This window comes from Pelodiscus sinensis, chromosome 9 (assembly GCF_049634645.1).
Source record: "Pelodiscus sinensis isolate JC-2024 chromosome 9, ASM4963464v1, whole genome shotgun sequence".
Classification (NCBI taxonomy): Eukaryota; Metazoa; Chordata; order Testudines; family Trionychidae; genus Pelodiscus; species Pelodiscus sinensis.
Window position 1 is genome coordinate 58,515,099 of NC_134719.1, and position 20,069 is coordinate 58,535,167.

The 20,069-nt window shown below is 53.9% G+C and overlaps 1 protein-coding gene across 1 annotated transcript in view; it reads right to left on the reverse strand.

Moving 5' to 3' along the window:
• The window catches only part of CACNA1E (calcium voltage-gated channel subunit alpha1 E), a 264,347-nt gene that overhangs the window by 195,775 nt on the left and 48,503 nt on the right, over positions 1–20,069 (reverse strand). Inside the window, exons 4-5 of the mRNA XM_075936805.1 lie at positions 3,526–3,631; positions 2,824–2,963 (exon numbers count right to left, since the gene is read on the reverse strand). Coding sequence (XP_075792920.1) covers positions 2,824–2,963; positions 3,526–3,631 — 246 coding nt within the window. The remainder of the gene's footprint in view (positions 1–2,823; positions 2,964–3,525; positions 3,632–20,069) is intronic.

Sequence of the window (20,069 nt, forward strand, 5' to 3'; positions counted from 1 at the left end):
CTCATCGTGGCCACATTTCTAAAGCAGAACAGCTCGTCCTTTGTCGAAGGGGGAAACGAGCTACGGGTCTGCCGCGAGGGAGGGGAAAGGCCGCAGGTAACCTCCTGCTGCAGGCCAGGCACCCCGTCTGCCTCTCCACTGGTCTGGGGAGGGCGATCTCCAGCCCTCACCCATGCAGTTCCCCTTCCCCCAGCCCAGGGTCTGCCCAGCTTTGGGCAGATTCAAGCCAGCGCCTCCTGCTTATTTCCCTCTGGCTTGGAGGCTGCCGGTCCTGATCCAAAATCCACCCGGGCGCTTCCCTTCCATGTGTGTGTCCGTGTAAACAGGGCATGAGCTTGTCTTCCATTCACTCCAGGATAGGGTTGCCAGATGTCCGGTTTTCGCCCGGACTGTCTGTTATTCGGGTTCCCCGTCCGGTTAAAAAAAAAACAAAAAATACCAGACAATTCAACAGAATTTTTTCCTGGTGTTTTTTTTTGGGCGGGGGGGAAAGGTGTTCAGTATTTTTGTTAAACCATCTGGCAACTCTACTCCAGGGGTGCATCTAGACTGGAAAGATTTTGCGCAAAAGCAGACGCTTTTGTGCAAAATCTTGCCAGCTGTCTCCACTGGCTGCTTGAATTTGCGCAAGAGCACTGACTTTGTAATGTACAAAATCAGTGCGTCTTGCACAAAGACTTTCACAATCCCGCTCGGGAAAAAACCCTCTTGCGGAAGAATACTTGCGCAAGAGGGCCAGTGTAGACAGGCACCTTAATTTTTGCGCAAGAAAGCCCGATGGCTAAAATGGCCAATGGAGCTTTCTTGCGCAAAAGCGCGTCTATACTGGGCACGGATTCTTTTGTGCAAAAGCACTTTTTGCGCAAAAGCATCCGTGCCAATCTAGACGCACTTTTGCGGAAATACTTTTAACGGAAAAACTTTTCCGTTAAAAGTACTTCCGGAAAATCCTGCCAGTCTAGACGCAGCCCAGGAGCCTGGAGAGGGGGGGACAGTCCTGCAAACGCCCCACCCAGCTGTGACACATGCCAGCCCAGTCGCAGGGGTTCTCCTGCTTCTCAGGGGCTATCAAGGATGCAACCTCCTCCTGGAAAAAAGAGAAGGGATTATCCACTGCACCCCCGGGAGGATGGGGGGCCTAGGTGAATGGTGTTTCTCTGGGACATCAGCCGCCCTGCGGTGTCTGCAGGCTCAGCACAGCGGGCCAGCTCTTTGCTTGCCCCAGTGTAAGTCTACAGCCCGTGTATGCACCAGTCCCTGGGGCAGAGAGCCAAAGCCAGGGCCATCACTGGGGGTAGAGGAGGGAGCTGCAAACATTGCTAAGGAGAAAGAGGAGGAATACCCCCCACCCGCGCACCCAGCTGCTCCCCCGACACAGCCCTGCGCAGCGTGAGCATTTGTTGTCTGTGCAGCCCAGAGGCGAGCTAGCTGCTTCAGGTAGCCCTGGAGACGGACCCGGCATGGCGCCGTCTGCCAATGGGATTCCACTGGGTCACGGCAACCCGAGTCAGCCCAACCCACTGAGGAGGCGATCGCTGCCTTCGCTCGGGTGCTAGCGAGAGCAGGCTCAGAGCAGGCTCTTGAGGGAAATGGCCGCCGGGCCAGCCGCTGAGCACCACGCGACAGGCACAAGAATGGGTGGAGAGCCGAGTCAGAGGGGCAGCCCCAATGGCAGGATGGCCAAGCCACGCAGAAAGGGACACCAAAGACAAGCCCACGAGACCGTCTCCAGCTGGAGCCTCCCCACACTCAGGCCCCGGCGACCACCCCTCATGCCTGTGCGTCGCATCCCACCTGGCGTGGCCTGGCCCACTCTACCACGGGATCCTATGGCACACCCGAAGAGATGTGCGGAGTCAGGCCCGCTTCTTCCACCCAACAGCCAGTTCTAAATAGCAGACCCGGTGATGCCGGCCGCCAATCAAAACGGCCCATCACTGTACCTGTGGCAAGACCCCCTTCGTCTCCCTCCCAGCAAAGCAGGGGTCCATGTAATGCACCCAGCCTGGTGGGCTCGGAGCAGTGAGCGATTGCATTGCCTCATGACCACGGACCCCCGGGGACACCGAGGCCTTCCGTGGACTTGCCTTTCGTCCCTGCTGCCTCGTTGGCTTTCACAGCCAGCCACGCGACAACGCTCCCTGCATGCATGGTCCCAACATGGAGCCCTCTCAATACAATGTGGAATCCCGGCCCATCGGCATTTTTGTTGACATAAGACGGGCAGCTGCAGTCCTGGGCGATGCCTAGGCAGCCAGTGCCACCCGTAGCTTTGTTTTACCCCAACTCCAAATCCTGCCCACGTGGCAGGGAACCGCCAACTTGAACAACAACGCTCCAGCCCTTCTTCTTCACGCCTTGCCCTTAGCATCAACCTCCACAGCAAGCATGACAACTCCTTAGAGTCGTGCTCCTAGCTCGGTTTCTCCTTAGGCGATAGACCTCAAGCAACTCACTTCGCCTCAGTGACTCAGTTCTCTAACCTGCAGCATAGGGGGATGCAATAAGACAGGGGACATGCTGGGCTTTCTTACTGATGCGCTTTGGTTAGTTATTATTAACCACGGCCAGTGAGACCCACAGACAACAGCAGCCGTACTGAACTGGCTCCGTTTCATGGGCTGGCGACATGTCAATCAGCGCACCCGTACAAAGGGAGAGAGCTGCAGTCTGAATGGGGTTTGAATCCCCAGCCTCCGCAGACACCGTTTCCACACGCTCGGCTGCCAAAGGTCCCTGTCCAAGAAGGATCGCCCGAGGGACGCTAAGGAGCCCTGCTCCTTTGGTGTGATCACGCCACTTCACGCCCCGAGGTGAACTTACCCACTGAGGACCACGATGAAGTCCATGACATTCCAGCCATTCCGGAGGTATGAGCCCTTGTGGAAAACAAATCCCAGAGCAACTATTTTAATCCCCGCTTCAAAGCAAAAGATCCCAATGAAGTAAGGCTCTGTCTTCTCCTGTGGGAAGGGACGAAGGAGATTGGTGAGAGAGGGAGATGCAGCAAACATCCCGAGGGGAGAGCTGCTTAGCACCTTTTTATGTAACACCGCACTGGAGTTTGGCTGCTCCGCCATGCTCACTCCTCCGCACGGGGCCTCGTTCTGCCTGCTGTGCTCTCGGCACCCTGGGAGGCCCCACAAGACCCTTGACTGATGAACTTCAGGGCTCAGGCCACATCTCTGTTGCCCAGGTCCCTCCCTCCCCCTCTTTCTAGCTGATGCCCCATTAATAGTGGCTATCCCTGCCCCCCACCCAAGATGGCAAACCTTCCCACCCCAGACCCTCCAACAGCTGGGAAAGTCTTTCAGAAGCATGAAGAGCCCAGAGGAAAGCTCCAGTCCAGAAGCACTCGGGGTCCCCCCAATCAGAAAGGCGATCATGCCTCCAGTCTCCCAAGGAGTTGCAAGCTCCAGAGGCAACAGTGTTCGCTATCGAGCTTTCTACCAGCTAACACCCGCGCCGAGAGAAAGCGGCAGCCGCTTCTGGGAGAGAAGGAAGGCACAAGAGAAAGGCACTTACTAGTCGTCGGGACATGGGCGTCTTGTCATCCTCGGGGAGGTGCTGCTCCAGCGCCAGGACGATGCAGTTTGCAATGATCGTGGCCAGGATCATGTATTCGAAGGGCGTGGAGGGGATAGTTAAGGAGCAGACACGACGCAACAGAGATGGAAAAAGTCTAATCTGCACACTCCCTTCCTTCCTCACCTGCACCCACCCCGCACCGCATGGTAGCTAAACTTCCATTTCCCCCCGCTCCATACCAGCGGGGTGAGACCTACAGATTCAGCTGCTTGGAAATAAAGCCAGTGATGAGAAGAGACCCAAGGACACAAGCCCCTCGGCAGCTTCTTGCCAAGGACTGAGGGAGACCCACCTCCTCCTCCACCCAGTAACTACAGAGCCAAAAGTGGCGGTGGAAGGAAGTCGGCGCCACAGTGTGCAACACAAGGGACTGGGCTCCCAAAGTGAGTCCTCAGCCATCGGGGGGAGGTAGTTTTGAACTCGGGACTGTGGGGCCAGGATACACTTCCAATGATGAATAAGAAAAAAAGGCCTGAAATGCCCACCCGCCCCGTTCATGAAGAGCCAGGTGGCCCAGCCAGGTCAGACTGCAAAAGACAAATGCAACGTGTGCCCATCGGCAGGGAAGGACTTGATCTTCTCTATAAAGGCCCCACCCAGCCAACCCCCCGTCACCAAGTTCTGCTGAGAAGCTGGAGAAAGCCCAGCTCTTCGAATATCCCTTGTGGCCTCACACACTCACACCCAGACCTACCTGCAATCCTCAGGTAGCCCCTCCTCCCCCACTGCAATTTCCATGGGGCCTCTCTAGCCAATAATAGAACATGCTGGCAGCTCCCAGCGTGGAATTTAACACTGGTCACCCGCATTCATGAAAGCCCCACTCAGCCCCGCCGTGCTTGGGAATTACAGGCCAGTTCATACGTGGCCGGTTTTGGTGATGGCCCAAGGCAGAGAAACACTAGACGTTCCCATTCCACAGATTTCAGTCTGGTTTCAGGCCAGGACACAGGGCCGTGTCTGCCTTGGTCAGAGCCATAAGTGAGGCTCTCCCTACAGTTGGCAGAGATTTCGCCTGAGTGGCCAGTTGGATATGACAGGGGGTGTTGGAACCCAGGAGCTCTGAGGGAGCCCTGGGCCAAACCATGCCCATTCCTGCATTGCCCCCTCTCCGGCCTCTCAGATGGGAATTAGGCACCAGGGCGCGGGCAAAGGCGATACTGGCTGGCTTGGAACTGGCTCAGCAGGCCAGGGGCTCGCTCGATGATAGCGTATCACCCAGCCCGGCACTGTGCACTCTGCCAGCACTTAATAAGGAAGGGGAAACCAAAACTGCTGCAAGGCTGAAATTATCTTAGCTGGGTCAAAGAGATTACGTGAGGAGAATTTCCACGAGACAGCCACTGGGCAGCGGGGAGTCACTCACAGCCCCAGCACACCCCAGGGCCTTAGGGGTGTTATGAGTAGTCCCTCACAGCCCCAGCACACCCCAGGGCCTTAGGGGTGTTATGGGGAGTCCCTCACAGCTCCAGCACACCCCAGGGCCTTAGGGGTGTTATGGGGAGTCCCTCACAGCTCCAGCACACCCCAGGGCTTTAGGGGGTGTTATGAGGAGTCCCTCACAGCTCCAGCACACCCCAGGGCTTTAGGGGGTGTTATGAGGAGTCACTCACAGCTCCAGCACACCCCAGGGCTTTAGGGGGTGTTATGAGGAGTCACTCACAGCTCCAGCACACCCCAGGGCTTTAGGGGGTGTTATGAGGAGTCACTCACAGCTCCAGCACACCCCAGGGCCTTAGGGGTGTTATGAGGAGTCCCTCACAGCTCCAGCACACCCCAGGGCTTTAGGGGGTGTTATGGGGAGTCCCTCACAGCTCCAGCACACCCCAGGGCCTTAGGGGTGTTATGAGGAGTCCCTCACAGCTCCAGCACACCCCAGGGTTTTAGGGGGTGTTATGAGGAGTCCCTCACAGCTCCAGCACACCCCAGGGCCTTAGGGGGTGTTATGAGGAGTCCCTCACAGCTCCAGAACACCCCAGGGCTTTAGGGGGTGTTATGAGGAGTCCCTCACAGCTCCAGCACACCCCAGGGCTTTAGGGGGTGTTATGAGGAGTCCCTCACAGCTCCAGCACACCCCAGGGCCTTAGGGGGTGTTATGAGGAGTCCCTCACAGCTCCAGCACACCCCAGAGCCTTAGGGGGTGTTATGAGGAGTCCCTCACAGCTCCAGCACACCCCAGGGCCTTAGGGGGTGTTATGAGGAGTCCCTCACAGCCCCAGCACACTCCAGGGCCTTAGGGGGTGTTATGGGGAGTCCCTTACAGCTCCAGCACACCCCAGGGCCTTAGGGGGTGTTATGAGGAGTCCCTCACAGCTCCAGCACACCCCAGGGCCTTAGCGAGCATATGAGGTGTCCCTCAGAGAGCAGCAGACTCTGGACCCGAGGGTGGGATTGTCGTCTTGAGAGGAGTTTCGCTGTGGATTTTCATGGGGGCAGAGTGAGGCTGATGGGGAGCCGTCTTGAGACGCTCTGAAGATTTGGCAGTCGCCACACTCACAGGGATCACGAGCCCAGCTCGCCCCTGCTCCCTGCCAACCTGGCCAGCCCCCTCGCCTGATTCCCCACAAGCACTTTCATACTCCCAGGGAAAATCCACAACGCTGCTGCTTGGCCTCCGCAGAGCTCACCGCTGCTGGGCCGCTCTGGGCACATTCTAGAAGAGCCCGCGCTGGGTTTTGCCAGCCCCACTGCAGCTGTAATTCTCCTGGGCTGGGGGGGTAAGCGTTACGCAGGAGGCCCTTTGCGAGGCGGAGGTCAGGCTGTGCAACAGGCACTTCACGTGGGCTTCTGAAAAGGCTGCTCTGTCACCTCCTGCCATTATGTGGCAGCTCCATTATTGCTGGAGGAGGGCCAAGGGGGAGCTTTGGGGCTGGAAATGCACTATTGTAGGGACCAAGTATTAATAGGATTATTGTTATTAATGTTACCTGCCGCTGTGCTCCCTTCCCTGCCTGGCAGCGTGGGCAGGATCAACTGTAAAACTTTTTTTGGGGGGGGTGGGGACTTTCAGGCTATTAATGGGCAGGGTTCTGGATGCTACTTCGGATTCCCTGGGGTCTGTTCCATCTGGCCCGCCTGGACCCAAAGAGATAGGGCTGCTAGACTCTGATCTCAGAGCTCTCCCCCTCCTTCCTGCCCTGTTTAGGCCAGACACAAGCACAGAGTCAGGGCTTCCCAGAGCACGTCAGTGCACCGCTCCCTTTCCAAAAGCCGGGGGCCTGGCACACCAATCCCATGGGCACATGGATTTTAACCGCCACATTTCAGCAGCATGAACCTGAGCTGCTCTCCATGACTCTCCCCAGGCCTGACCTGGAGGAGCTGAGCTGCACACAGACCCAGAGCTGTGGGCCTTCCGAAGCAATCTCCCCATCCAATATCTATTCCATGACAACCCCCGGTCAGGAGATGGGGCCCAGTGTGCTGGACGGACATGGACACTCCCTGCCCTGAAGAGGACACTCTACTGTCAATGCGACTTCAGCCAGGAATCCAACATCTAGATCCCAAGCACTGCGAGGGTGCACCTGGAGAAGACTTAAGATCAATGCTCTCATGTGCCTTATTGAAGGCACAGAAAGAAACCATCCCGATGCGTAGCAAGAGAGGCAAACCTGGTAGGAGACCGGATTGGCTTACAGGGGAAATCCTTGGTGTACTTAAGCACAAAAAGGAAGCTTACAGAAAGTGGAAACTTGGACAAATGACTAGGGAGGAGTTTAAATGTATAGTTCGAGAATGCCGGGGGGTTATCAGGAAGGCGAAAGCGCAAATGGAGTTGCGACTGGCTAAGGATGTGAAGGATAACAAGAAAGGTTTCTATAGGCATGTCAACAAGAAGAAGGTGATCAGAGAGGGTGTGCAGTCCCTAATGGATGAAGGAGGTAACCTAGTGACAGAGGATGTGGGGAAAGCTGAAGTACTCAATGCTTTCTTTGCCTCTGTATTCACGGACAAGGTCGGCTCCTGGACTTCTGTGCTAAGCGACGCAAGATGGGAAGAAGATGGACAGCCCTTGGTGGGTAAAGAACAGGTTAGAAACTATTTAGAAAAACTAAACGTACACAAATCCATGGGTCCAGACTTAATGCACCCAAGGGTACTGAAGGAGTTGGCAAACGTCATTGAGGAGCCTTTGGCCATTATCTTTGAAAAGTCGTGGAGATCGGGCGAAATCCCGGATGATTGGAAAAAGGCAAATGTAGTGCTCATCTTCAAAAAAGGGAAGAAGGACGATCCAGGGAACTATAGGCCGGTCAGTCTTACCTCGGTTCCTGGAAAAATCATGGAAGGGATCCTAAAGGAATCCATTTTGAGACACTTGAATGAGAGGAAAGTGATCAGGAATAGTCAGCATGGATTCACAAAGGGCAAGTCATGCTTGACCAATCTGATTAGCTTCTATGATGAGGTAACTGGCTCAGTGGACATGGGAAAGTCAGTGGATGTTATATACCTTGACTTTAGCAAGGCTTTTGATACGGTCTCCCACAATATTCTTGCCAGCAAGTTAAGGGAATGCGGATTGGATAAATGGACGGTAAGACGGATAGAAAGATGGCTAGAAGGCCGGGCCCAGCGGGTAGTGATCAACGGTTCGATGTCAGGATGGCGGTCGGTTTCTAGTGGAGTGCCCCAAGGTTCGGTTCTAGGACCGGTTTTGTTCAATATCTTTATTAATGACCTGGATGAGGGGATAGATTGCACCCTCAGCAAGTTTGCAGATGACACTAAGCTAGGGGGAGAGGTAGATACGCTTAAGGGCAGAGATAGGGTCCAGAGTGACTTAGACAAATTGGAGGATTGGGCCACTAGAAATCTCATGAGATTCAACAAAGACAAGTGTAGAGTCCTGCACTTGGGACGGAAGAATCCCAAGCATAGTTACAGGCTGGGGACCAACCTGTTAAGTAGTAGTTCTGCAGAAAAGGACCTGGGGGTTACAGTGGATGAGAAGCTAGATATGAGTCAACAGTGTGCCCTTGTAGCCAAGAAGGCTAATGGCATATTAGGCTGCATTAAGAGGAGCATTGCCAGCAGATCCAAAGATGTCATTATTCCCCTTTATTCGGCTTTGGTGAGGCCACATCTGGAGTACTGTGTCCAGTTCTGGGCCCCCCACTACAAAAAGGATGTGGACGCATTGGAGAGGGTCCAGCGGAGGGCAACCAAAATGATTAGGGGTCTGGAGCATATGACCTACGAGGAGAGGCTGAGGGACTTGGGTCTGTTTAGTCTGCAGAAGCGAAGAGTGAGGGGGGACTTGATAGCAGCCTTCAACTTCCTGAAGGGAGGTTCCAAAGAGGATGGAGAGAGGCTGTTCTCAGTAGTGACAGATGGCAGAACAAGGAGCAATGGTCTCAAGTTGTGGTGGGAGAGGTCCAGATTGGATATTAGGAAAAACTATTTTACTAGGAGGGTAGTGAAGCATTGGAATGGGTTACCTAGGGAAGTAGTGGAGTCTCCATCCCTAGAGGTGTTTAAGTCTCGGCTTGACAAAGCCCTGGCCGGGTTGATTTAGATGGGATTGGTCCTGCCTAGAGCGGAGGGCTGGACTTAACGACCTTCTGAGGTCTCTTCCAGTTCTGATTCTATGATAAGGGGATGGTTGGATGAAATAACATGATCTTGGTAACTAATTGACCATTCATTACCAGTTGGAAATAGGTCAATGGAGGGATGATAGGAGTTGCTATAGGGAACTTTCTGGGTGTCTGGCTGGTGAGTCTTGCCCCCATGCTCAGGGTTTAGCTGATCGCCATATTTGGGGTCAGGAAGGAATTTTCCTCCAGGGTAGATTGGCAGAGGCCCTGGAGGTTTTTCGCCTTCCTCTGTAGCATTGGGCACAGATCACAGCTGAAGGACTCTCTGCATGTTGGGGCCTTCAAAGTATTTGAAGGCTTCAATATCTGAGACATAGGTGAGAGGATTATTCTAAGAGGGGTGGGCGAGATTCTGTGGCCTGCATTGTGCAGGGGGTCAGACTAGATGATCATAATGGTCCCTTCTGACCTTAAAGTCTATGAGTCTATGTGCAGGTGTCCGCTAGAAATGCTTTGGCAAAGCCAGAATCGCAGAAGGTGGGTGACAATTTGGGCCCTTTAAACACTCAAGTTGGACACCCTGAAATGGAGGCGCCCAATACCACTGGTCTGTCTGAAAAATCTGGATTAATCACTGCACAGGGGACTCACCCAGATGCAGCGAGCTGACTGCAGGGTCCAAGCTGATATGTATTCCTACAAAAGCAGCGAGGGTGCTTGTCAGAGAGAGGTGATACAGCATACACATGGCAACTGATTATTAGATTTCCGCCCTTCCAATTAAATTGAGCCTCCTACAAATCACCTAGATATTAACAGTCTCTTTATTGCTACTAGGGGAAAAGCTGTTCTAGATTTGATTTTAACAAATAGGGAGGAACTGGTTGAAAACTTGAAAGTGGAAGGCAATTTGGGTGGAAGTGATCATGAAATCATAGAGTTCATGATACTAAGGAATGGTAGAAAGGAGAACAGCAAACTAGAGACAACGGATTTCAGGAAGGCAGATTTTAGTAAACTCAGAGAGCTGGTAAGTGGGGTCCAATGGGAAGCAAAACTAAGAGGAAAAACAACTGAAGAGAGTTGGCAGTTTTTCAAAGGGACATTATTAAGGGCCCAAAAGCAAACTATTCCATTGTGTAGGAAAGATAGAAAGTATGACAAAAGACCACCTTGGATTAACCAGGAGATCTTGCATGATCTAAAAATCAAAAAGGAGTCCTATAAAAAGTGGAAACTAGGTCAAATTACAAAGAATGAATATAAGCAAACAACACATGCATGCAGGGGCACGATTGGAAAGACAAAGGCACAAAATGAGCTCAATCTAGCTAGAGATAATAAAGGGTAACAAGAAGACATTCCATAAATATATTAGAAGCAAGAGGAAGATCAAGGACAGGGTAGGCCCATTGCTCAGTGAGAAGAGAGAAACAATAACAAGAAACTTGAAATGGCAGTGGTGCTTAGTGACTTCTTTGTTTTGGTCTTCACCAAGAAGTCTGCTGATGAAGGAATGCCTAACATAGTGAATGCTAGTGGGAATGGGGCAGGTTTAGAAGTTAAAGTAAAAAAAGAACAAGTTAAAAATTACATAGAAAAGTTAGATTTCTGCAAGTCACCAGGGCCTGATGAAATGCATCCTAGAATACTCAAGGAGCTGATAGAGGAGGCATCTGATCCTTTAGCTATCATCTTTGAAAAATCATGGAAGACGGGAGAGATTTCAGAAGACTGGAAAAGGGCAAATCTAGTGCCCGTCTGTAAAAAGGGAAATAAGAACAACCCAGGAAACTACAGACCAGTCCGTTTAACTTCTGTGCCAGGAAAGATAATGGAGCAGGTAATTAAGGAATTCATCTGCAAACATCTGGAAGAAAATACAGTGATAGGTAACAGCCAGCTTGGATTTGTAAAGAACAAATCATGCCAAACCAATCTGATGGCTTTCTTTGATAGGATAAAGAGTCTTGTGGATAAGGGAGAAGTGGTGGACGTGGTATACCTAGACTTTAGTAAGGCATTTGATACAGTCTCACATGATCTTCTTATCAATAAACTAGGCAAATACAACTTAGATGGGGCTATTATAAGGTGGGTGCATAACTGGCTGGATAACCATTCTCAGAGAGTAGTTAACGGTTCACAATCATGCTGGAAGGGCATAACAAGTGGGGTTCAGCAGGGGTCTGTTTTGGGACTGGGTCTGTTTAATAGCTTCATCAATGATTTAGATGATGGCATAGAGAGTACGCTTATTAAGTTTGCAGATGATACTAAGCTGGGAGGGGTTGCAACTGCTTTGGAGGACAGGGTCATAATTCAAAATGATCTGGACAAACTGGAGAAATGGTCTGAGGTAAATAGGATGAAGTTTAATAAGGACAAATGCCAAGTGCTCCACTTAAGAAGGAACAATCAGTTTCACACATACAGAATGGGAAGTGACTGTCTAGGAAGGAGTACTGCAGAAAGGGATCTAGGGGTCATAGTGAACCACAAGCTGAATATGAGTCAACAGTGTGATGCTGTTGCAAAAAAAGGCAACCGTGATTCTGGGAGGCATTAACAGGAGTGTTGTAAGCAAGACACGAGAAGTCATTCTTCCGCTCTACTCTGCACTAGTTAGGCCTCAGCTGGAGTACTGTGTCCAGTTCTGGGCACCACATTTCAAGAAAGATGTGGAGAAATTGAAGAGGGTCCAGAGAAGAGCAACAAAAATGATTAAAGGTCTAGAGAACATGAGCTTTGAGGCAAGGCTGAAGGAACTAGGCTTGTATAGTTTGGAAAAGAGAAGACAGAGGGAACAGATAGCAGTTTTCAGGTATCTAAAAGGGTGTCACAAGGAGTAGGGGGGAAATTGTTCTCCTTGGTCTCTGATGATAGGACAAGAAGCAATGGGCTTAAACTGAGGCAAGGGAGGTTTAGGTTGGACACTAGGAAAAACTTCCTGCCCGTTAGAGTGGTTAAACACTGGAATAAATTGCCTATGGGGGTTGTGGAATCTCCATCACTGGAGATATTCAAGAGCAGGTTGGACAGACATCTATCAGGGATGATACAGACTGTGTTTGGTCCTGCCATGAGGACAGGGGCTGGACTCGATGATCTCTCAAAGTCCCTTCCAGTTCTAGTGTTCTATGATTCTATGATTGGGGAAGGGAGGAATAACAGAGGGGCCTTTGAATTTAGAAGAGAGCACAAAGCCTCGCTCTTGGCACCTTGATCTCAAGGCGGTTCTGTTACAGAAGGTGGAAACATCAATAATTCCTTCCTCTCTTCTGGCCTGCTGCCCAGTAGAGCCACAACAAAGCATTTATGAGTGTAAAGATGACCAAATCCTTCTCCGTGGCCATCGATTTTTCACACGTCTTTGCAGTAAAAGGACAAACAATTGTCATTGTTAAACATGAGGAGGCATGTGATGCTTCCTAGCCCCTGCTCCCCTGGGGCCAGGAGGTGGTAGAGACACCACCGTTTCAGGATGGAGAGTCGTGTTTCAAGAACCGTGAGCTACTGAGGAGAACAGATGCCTCTTTCCCCCTGCAGGTGACTGAATCAAATGCCAGGCTCCTGTGTTTTCCACCCGGCATTCAAGAGGAGGCGTCCACCACTGCACCGATGTTTTGTATCCGCGGTGCAATGGGAATAACAATCCCGGGCAAAGGGAACAGGAGTGGCTGTTTCTCCACTGGTGCCTCCTTTCAATTTGGACCTGAACTTTCCTGTGAAAGAAACTGGGTGAATTCTGGGTCTTGGGACAGGCTGGGAGCATAACCCAGCCCCTTGCTGGGGGTGGGGCGCTGTCCCACGCAGTGGCACTGAGACCACTCCAGAACGACCGAATGAGTTTGCTTTCCAGCCGTGGCTGAGAGCCAGCTGGCTTTTAATTCTCGGTCTCCAACCGTTTTAAGCAGGAGATCGCTTTTTGAATGTAAGTGCAATCCAAGATCTGCCTCGAACCCAAATACCCTGGCCCCGCCTCCTTTGTGCCCCTTCTCCCAGGCCCCGTCCCTGCTCGCTCCATCCTCCCTCACTTTCACCAGGCGGGGGCTGAGGGTTGGGGCGCAGGCTCTGGTCTTGGATTAAGGGATCTGGAGTTTGAGAGGGGCTCTGAGCTGAGCCTGAGGCAGGCAGCTGGGGTGCTGGAGAGGTTTCTAGGTGTAGGCTCTGGGAAGGCGTTTGGATGCAGGGGTGCTTGGGGCTGGGGGCAGGGACTTGAGGTGAGGGGGGGTTCATGACTGGGGTAGGGTTTCGGGATGTGGGCACCAGCTGGCCCTGCTGAACTCAGGTGGCCCCTGGGTGGTGATGCAGTGAGGCTAAGGCAGGCTCGCCCCTGTCCTGGCCCTGCACCACTCCCTAAAGCAGCCAGCAAACTCCCTCCCAAGTCCTGCTGTGCCCCCCACACTGCTCTGTGGAGTTAGGACACAGGGTGGGGGAGGAGGCACCTTGACATCCGCGCCCTCCTCTCCCTCCCCTTCCTAGAAATCAGGAATAAGGGATCTTTCGGAAAAGGCTTTATTTTCCGAAAGATCCCCGTCTAGACTGGCGCTTTTGCTGGCAAAGCCCCGAGCCTGAAAAACTCGGCAGCCATTTTCATGCAAATAAAGCGGGGGAGATTTAAATCCCCGCTTCATTTGCAATTTCGCTGTGTCTAATCTGCATCCCTTTTACGGAAAAGGGGTGCAGTCTAGACACAGCCCAGAGGTACCCGATTTGTTTCTGCTTGTTGGCGTTACAGGAGCATGGTGGGGCAGGCTAGAGAGGTCTGGTGGTGCCTTGCCCTGCGAGGCAGGGATGTGCCCAGGGGACCCACTGAGCCAGGCAGCTGTCTAGCAATTAGGGTTCAGCATTAGCTCAGAGCACTAATTAGGCCCAGCTGAGTTCCGTTAGGCTCAGCACTTTGCACAGAGGAGAGGCTGAGCTGCTCCCCTGGGATGAACCCAGCAGGGAGGGGCTATCAGGGAGCTCCGGGGAGCCACAAGTGCCGGCCCGTATGTCTGCGTTGGAGCTGGCTGGCTGGAGCGCTGCACGGCAGGAAGGGAGCAGCCAGGGACTTCTGCCAAGTGTGCGCCACTTGAGTTACAGCAAAACTCCCGCCCTAGTCCTGACAGGGAGGGATGGTGTGTTAAACCAGAGCGCCGGCCATCTCCTCCCCTCCAGCTCCTCACCCTCTGGCCCTGCCATGCACTGTCTAGCTACCGGCACATGCTGTGTAGCCACCCTGGGCCATGGCTCTCCCACAGCCCCTGACCTTGCCACCCCTCCTGCTAGGCAAGGACCCTCCCCCTCAGTCATGCACTTTTGTGCCCCCCACACTGCCTCCCCTGCCAATCCACCTCAGTGCCAGCCTGTGCCCCCTGGGCTGGTGAGCACGAACCGTCCCGGCAGGGGGTGGCTCTGTGATCTGAACACACACACGCTGGCGAGGGGTCCTGCTGAGACCAAACGACTCATGGCCACCAGTTCTCTCTCGGCACCGACCTTGTCGCACTCCCTCCCCACAGAAGCCGGACGCCCCCCAAGGATTTCAAGTCAGAAGCAACAATCTCGCTCTGTTTTCCTTTCCCCCACCCATAGTTTGATTGGTGAAGGGGAGAGATGGGGGAGAAATCTGGCTTAAAGCTGAGCAGAAGCGGTGTCTGCATTGAGCGCCGAGAGGGGCGAGGCCTGTTCCCTTGGCAGCTGACCTGGACTCGAGTTCCACCACTCAGGCCCGTCTCCCGAGTATATTCTGCCTCTCGCACTCAGAACCTGCCAGTGACCGGTGCCCTGGCTCCCCTGAAGCTGCTGGCTTGGGGCGGTTGTGACGAGGAAGAGACGCAGGCCCGCAGGCAGCTTTGAGCAGCAGGCCAGACAGACCTTGGACTGGGCTCCCATTCTGCAGTGAGCCCACCCAGAAAGCTGTGCCCCAGAACGCCTTGTGGGACGAAGCAGGCGGGCTGCTCTGCTTTACGCCAGCTGGAGCTTTTTCACGGCCTGACGCTTCGTTCCTAGACACACCTGCTCAAGCCAGGAGATTGCAATCATGCCTGTCCCCGTAGACAGCTCTGTCCCACCCCAGGACACACATCTCACAGGGCATCCTGTAGTTCTGAGAAGTCCAAAAGGGCTTGTAAGCTGCAAACCAACTTCCCATGAGGCCAGATGCTCCAGGTGGGTGGGTGAGACTGCAGAAGCACTTTGCTTGAAAGCACTTTGCTCTTGCTCCCACATGCGCCCCATTCTCACCCGTGTTAATTCAGCATCAGCCGGCTGCTCTTCTACCCAGGAGCTGGCATGCACATGTGGAGCCAGGACTAACCTTGGCTGAGGGCTTTGGAGGGCCAGCGATACCTGACCCTCTGGAGGTGGTCTAAGACCTGAGCAATTTTCAGGGCACATCCCGCCACTTCTGCTGCTCCGTGGCAAGGGTGAGCAAAGACCGGCTTTCAGTCCGCGTCTCCAGCGACCTCGCCGAGGGGAGCGAGGGCAAAAACTCGGATTGCTGCCTCCTGCTCCGGAGAGGAGCCAGCGGGGGTCAGAGGAGGAATGAGACAGGCCACTCAGTGGAATGCATGGCCGATCGTTTAATATCACCGTGTGGAGCACAGGAATTCACGGCCACAAAGCCACACCCTGGTACCCGCTCGATGGCAGCATGAATCACAAACTTCGCTCCAGAGCGTATCCTGGGCCCCCAGCAGTCAGGCAGGGGTCTGCCGCATGCTGCACTACCCGGTTGGGTGCCGTGGAGGGGAGCGGGTCTCCTAAACAGGGGCTCTGCCAGAGGCAGGGTGCTGGCTTGGGCAGGGGGGGGCTGAGTGCTGGGGCATGTCCTCCATCCTCAGATGAAAAGTGATAGAGACATCCCTGGTGGCAGCATCCCTCCCGCAGAGCCTGTCCTGAGCTCAGGCGGAACATCTGCCTTGCGGGGGGAGGGGCACTTCCTGCGCTTGCAGGAAGTGATGGAAACACTCAAGCCGTAACCAGCCAGGTACCAAAACGTTTTCCCAGGGGGCTTTATACCAGCTGTGGTTTCCCTTCCAGGCTCCTGTTAGGGCCGCACGCTGCTTTGTCCCCTAGCAAACTTCCAGCGATTGCATGAGAAATAGTATTTGGACAGGAGCCACTGGCCTGTTTTGGGTGTTTTGCTCCATTTTCCTGAAAACCTGTGAGCAATTAGCACCGGCTCCGAGCAAACAAGCGCATTAGCAGCGCTGCTGCAGCGAGCGCGACAGGTCCCTAGGTGCAAGAGCCACTCGGCGAGATGAGGAAATAAAGGGCTGGCTGGCAGCACGGGAGTCTCTCTCCCCGCCGCGGGGCGCCTTTCACCCTGCCAAGTGGTGCTTGCTCTCTCACTCCCCGCCTTTCGGAGCCAGACGTTCAGTGCCTCTCGCTCCTGCCTGCAATCTTTCAATCTGATTATCCCAGGCTGGAAAAATCCAGATGGAAAAAACAGGTTGCCTGGAGAGACGCAGGAGCCAGACGGAAACGTGAACGCCGCGGCTGAGGCATGAGAGTGGGACAGGGAGCAGGGCAGGGGCTGGTAGGGCAGTGCCCTCTAATCTTGGTCACCAAGCTGAGCCCGTTCCACTCAGGGGGCGACGGGGTGTGTAGAATGACACAGAGAACTGGTGCCCAGAGACACCGGGCGGGGGGTGGGCGCTTTCCAGAGCCCGGCGTTGGCCAGATTCTTCCCCAGCTGAAGTCACAGGGAGTGTCTCTCTTGACTTCAAAGGGAGCCAAATGAGGCCAACACCCCTCTCCTTTGGGGATCCCACTCTGACGGCCCAACCGGGAGGGGCTCTTCCAGCAAGCGCAAGCATTCGCACTGACATTGAGCCCTGCAGGCAAGGATCTGTGGCCTCCACGGGCCCCACGCCGCCAAGCCGGAAAGGGCTGCTTTGCTCAGCCCCACTCTGTACAAAGGAGGTGGGGGGCTTGGACAAGTTACCAACCAAGCCCTCAAACGGGTCAGCGTTGGGTGTTCCTGCCGTGGCATCTCCCCTTCCTCCAGGGCTGCTGGCACTGAACAAGCATCCCCGAGTAAGCCGGCCCAGCCACCTTCCTTCCTTCTGATCCGGGGAGTCAGTAGGACCAAGACTTTCAAAAGCCGGGTGGTTTCCATGTTCAAAGCCGAGTGGGTTAGGTACACGGTGCATGATACCTTCGCCCGACAGCTCAGCAGGGCTGGCGTCAGCGGCCACTCCAGGCTCTCAGCACCTCAGGGGACGACTAGACTACACTTTATTTTCGACAGAGGATATGCAAATTCTGTGGGAATTTGCATATCTTCTCCTGATCTCTCTTTCGAAAGTGAAAGTAGTCCGGATGCCGGGGGCAGGGAGGTTCGGGGAAAAAAAAAACCTTTTTCAAAAAACCGCTCTTCCTTAAAAAATGTGGTGTACGCAGTTTTTCGAAAAAAGGGGGGGGGGCTCCTCCAAAAAAATCCTGCATCCCAACTACTTTCACTTTCAAAAGACCCGCTTTTGAAAGTGAGACTGGAAGAAGAGATGCAAATTCCGCTTTCAAAAGTAAAGCGGAGTCTAGACATAGCTTCAGAGAATGGGGCCTGGGGTCTCTCCGTTTTGTGTGAAATATCCTGACTTAGGAAAACTGGGCAGTAAGTGGCCTAGAAGTCCCCAAATTCCTCTGCCACCCGCCTTCTCCAAGAGAGAGCAGAGTTGGAAACAATTAGCAAAGAAGGAGAGGAGATCCAATAAACATTAAAATCAGTCTGCCAAGGAAGTGATGATCCTCACAGCTCAGAGTGGGAGACCCCAGAAGACATCTTCTCTCTCTCCCCCTTCTTCCCTTCCATGTTGGGTGTCTAATTATACCTATCCACCCAACATGCACCGTAAGACTTGCCTCCCTCTGAGCCTGGTAATGAAAGCCTGTCTCTCTCCAGCTCTCTCATTTTACCTTCCTCTAACTCTTTGGATAAGATCATTAGGGACATGATAAAAATAGGTTTTCTTATTGATTTATCTCCTTTATCCAATGCTCTCTCCCTTGAAAAGTTGACTTGTTTCCTTAGCAACTCAGCTAATTCCAGCCGTGTGGCACACCTGCCGGTTGTTAATTTCCTTCCTGGTGAATATCAAGCTGGGGAAGGAGACGAGAGACCAGTGGCAGCCGTGTTGACTTGTTCTGAGTCACCGCGCCAGGCAGCAATCGGCTCAGGCTTCGGCACCCTTCTGCCCCGCCCCGGCTCTTCCCTGTCTTGGGAGCACCTCCCCGACCTGGTCTTGCTTGAGCCATAAATCTGTCACAGTGGGGTGGGGTGGCAGGGCTGAGCCCTCTTCCCCCCTCAGCTACTGAATTCCATCAGGGCGATGGAGGCAGAACTTTTCTGCAGTCACCATGTGGGGGAAGAGCTAAGCAGAGCAATAGCAGGGCGAGTGGAGTTTGTTGCTTTCTCCTAGAAGTGGCCAGCTGAGGAGTATGTGCGTCGGGGGAGCGGCCTATATGCTACCAGACGCTGGTCACAAGGGAGCGAGTGTCTCCACCGACGCCAGATCGGGAACAGGTCTGTCTGGGGTCAGAGCGAAAACCAGATTCATCCAGCACCTACTGCTTGTGCAGAAAGCCTGCCCAGATCCAAGCCCGGAAGGAGGATTGAGGAGTCTGACGGGAGGCTGATGGAAGAGGCCCAGGTGGCTGGATGGGACGTACATCACGCCCCGGCTGGAGGCTGCAAGAGCCTCCACTGATTCACCCGCAGCGCCTGAGGCGTAGGGACCTGACAGCAGTGGGCTCATGCTAGCTCCCTCGCCCCTCCAGCCGTCGGGAATGAACAGAGGCTGACAGGAGGATGGGCCAGGGAGCTGGGATACAGCTAAGCAGCCATGCTAGCCTATGCCTTGTAAAACAGGGGTTCCCAAACTTTTCGGCATCACGCCCCCTTTTTGATTTTTGAGAAACCCTCCCCCCCCCCCAAAAAATAGCAACAAAACTTGTTGAGAAAAAAAAAAGGAACTGACCGGAGCAGCAAAATTTGATGGGGGGGGGGGGAATCGCTTTGCGCCCCCTCTGGAATTTCTTCAGGCCCCCCCAGTTTGGGAACCCATGTTGTCAAAGAAAGCAGCTGAAAGGGCAGGAAGTCAAGTCTCCTTCCGACACTGCCTTACCAATGATCCCTCAACCCCGCACTCTTGAACCAACTCCCAGGCTTCCAAGAAACTCAGTCTCCACCTTCTTTGGGAGGCGCCGCAAGGTGCCCCGTTGGCATGAAAGAGCCCAAAACACAGTGGGGGCGGGGGCTGTCCCAAATTCAGCCCAGAGCTTCGCCAAGCCCCCGCTTCGCTGACCCTGCCAGGGAAAGAAAAGGGGGCGCAAGAGAGCGAAGAGGCTTTCGTCAGCGTCTGGGGAAGTTCGTCTTTAGCCTGTGCTCTGAGCACTGGGGTTTCCAGAATGGCCTCATAAATGCACTCAGTCCTGTGGCCTCTGTCCACTTCAAGTCTGGCTGAATGCTTGAAAGCAAACTGGGCTTCTTCTAGAGCGACGGCTCTAGCCTAGAACCCACCACGCCGACTGCCATTGGGAACGCAAACAGGACGAACCCTGGAAGTACCCGATGCCTATATCTTCTATGGCAAATATTTATATAATGCATGGGGGGGAGCTATGTGCATTTGATTCATGTCTCCTCACAGGGAGGAGCTGCAGAGCCAGAGCGAGGTCTACTGGCCTCTAAGGGACGGCCACATTCACACTGCCACCGGCTGCGCAGGGCTGGATGGGCTGTGAGCTTTGTGGGCCCATGCGCCACAGGATGTGTCACCCCCAACTTGACTGGCAGGGCTCCAGGAGCCCCTGAGTGGTCCAGGCACGCTATTAAGCTGGGTGGGAACATTAGGAAGGTGTCTGGGCAACGAGGTGGCTCCTAACTTGCCTGCTGTACCAGACCCTGCTCCTTCACCTTGCTTTGGTTCCTGGTGTCCAACTCCAGCT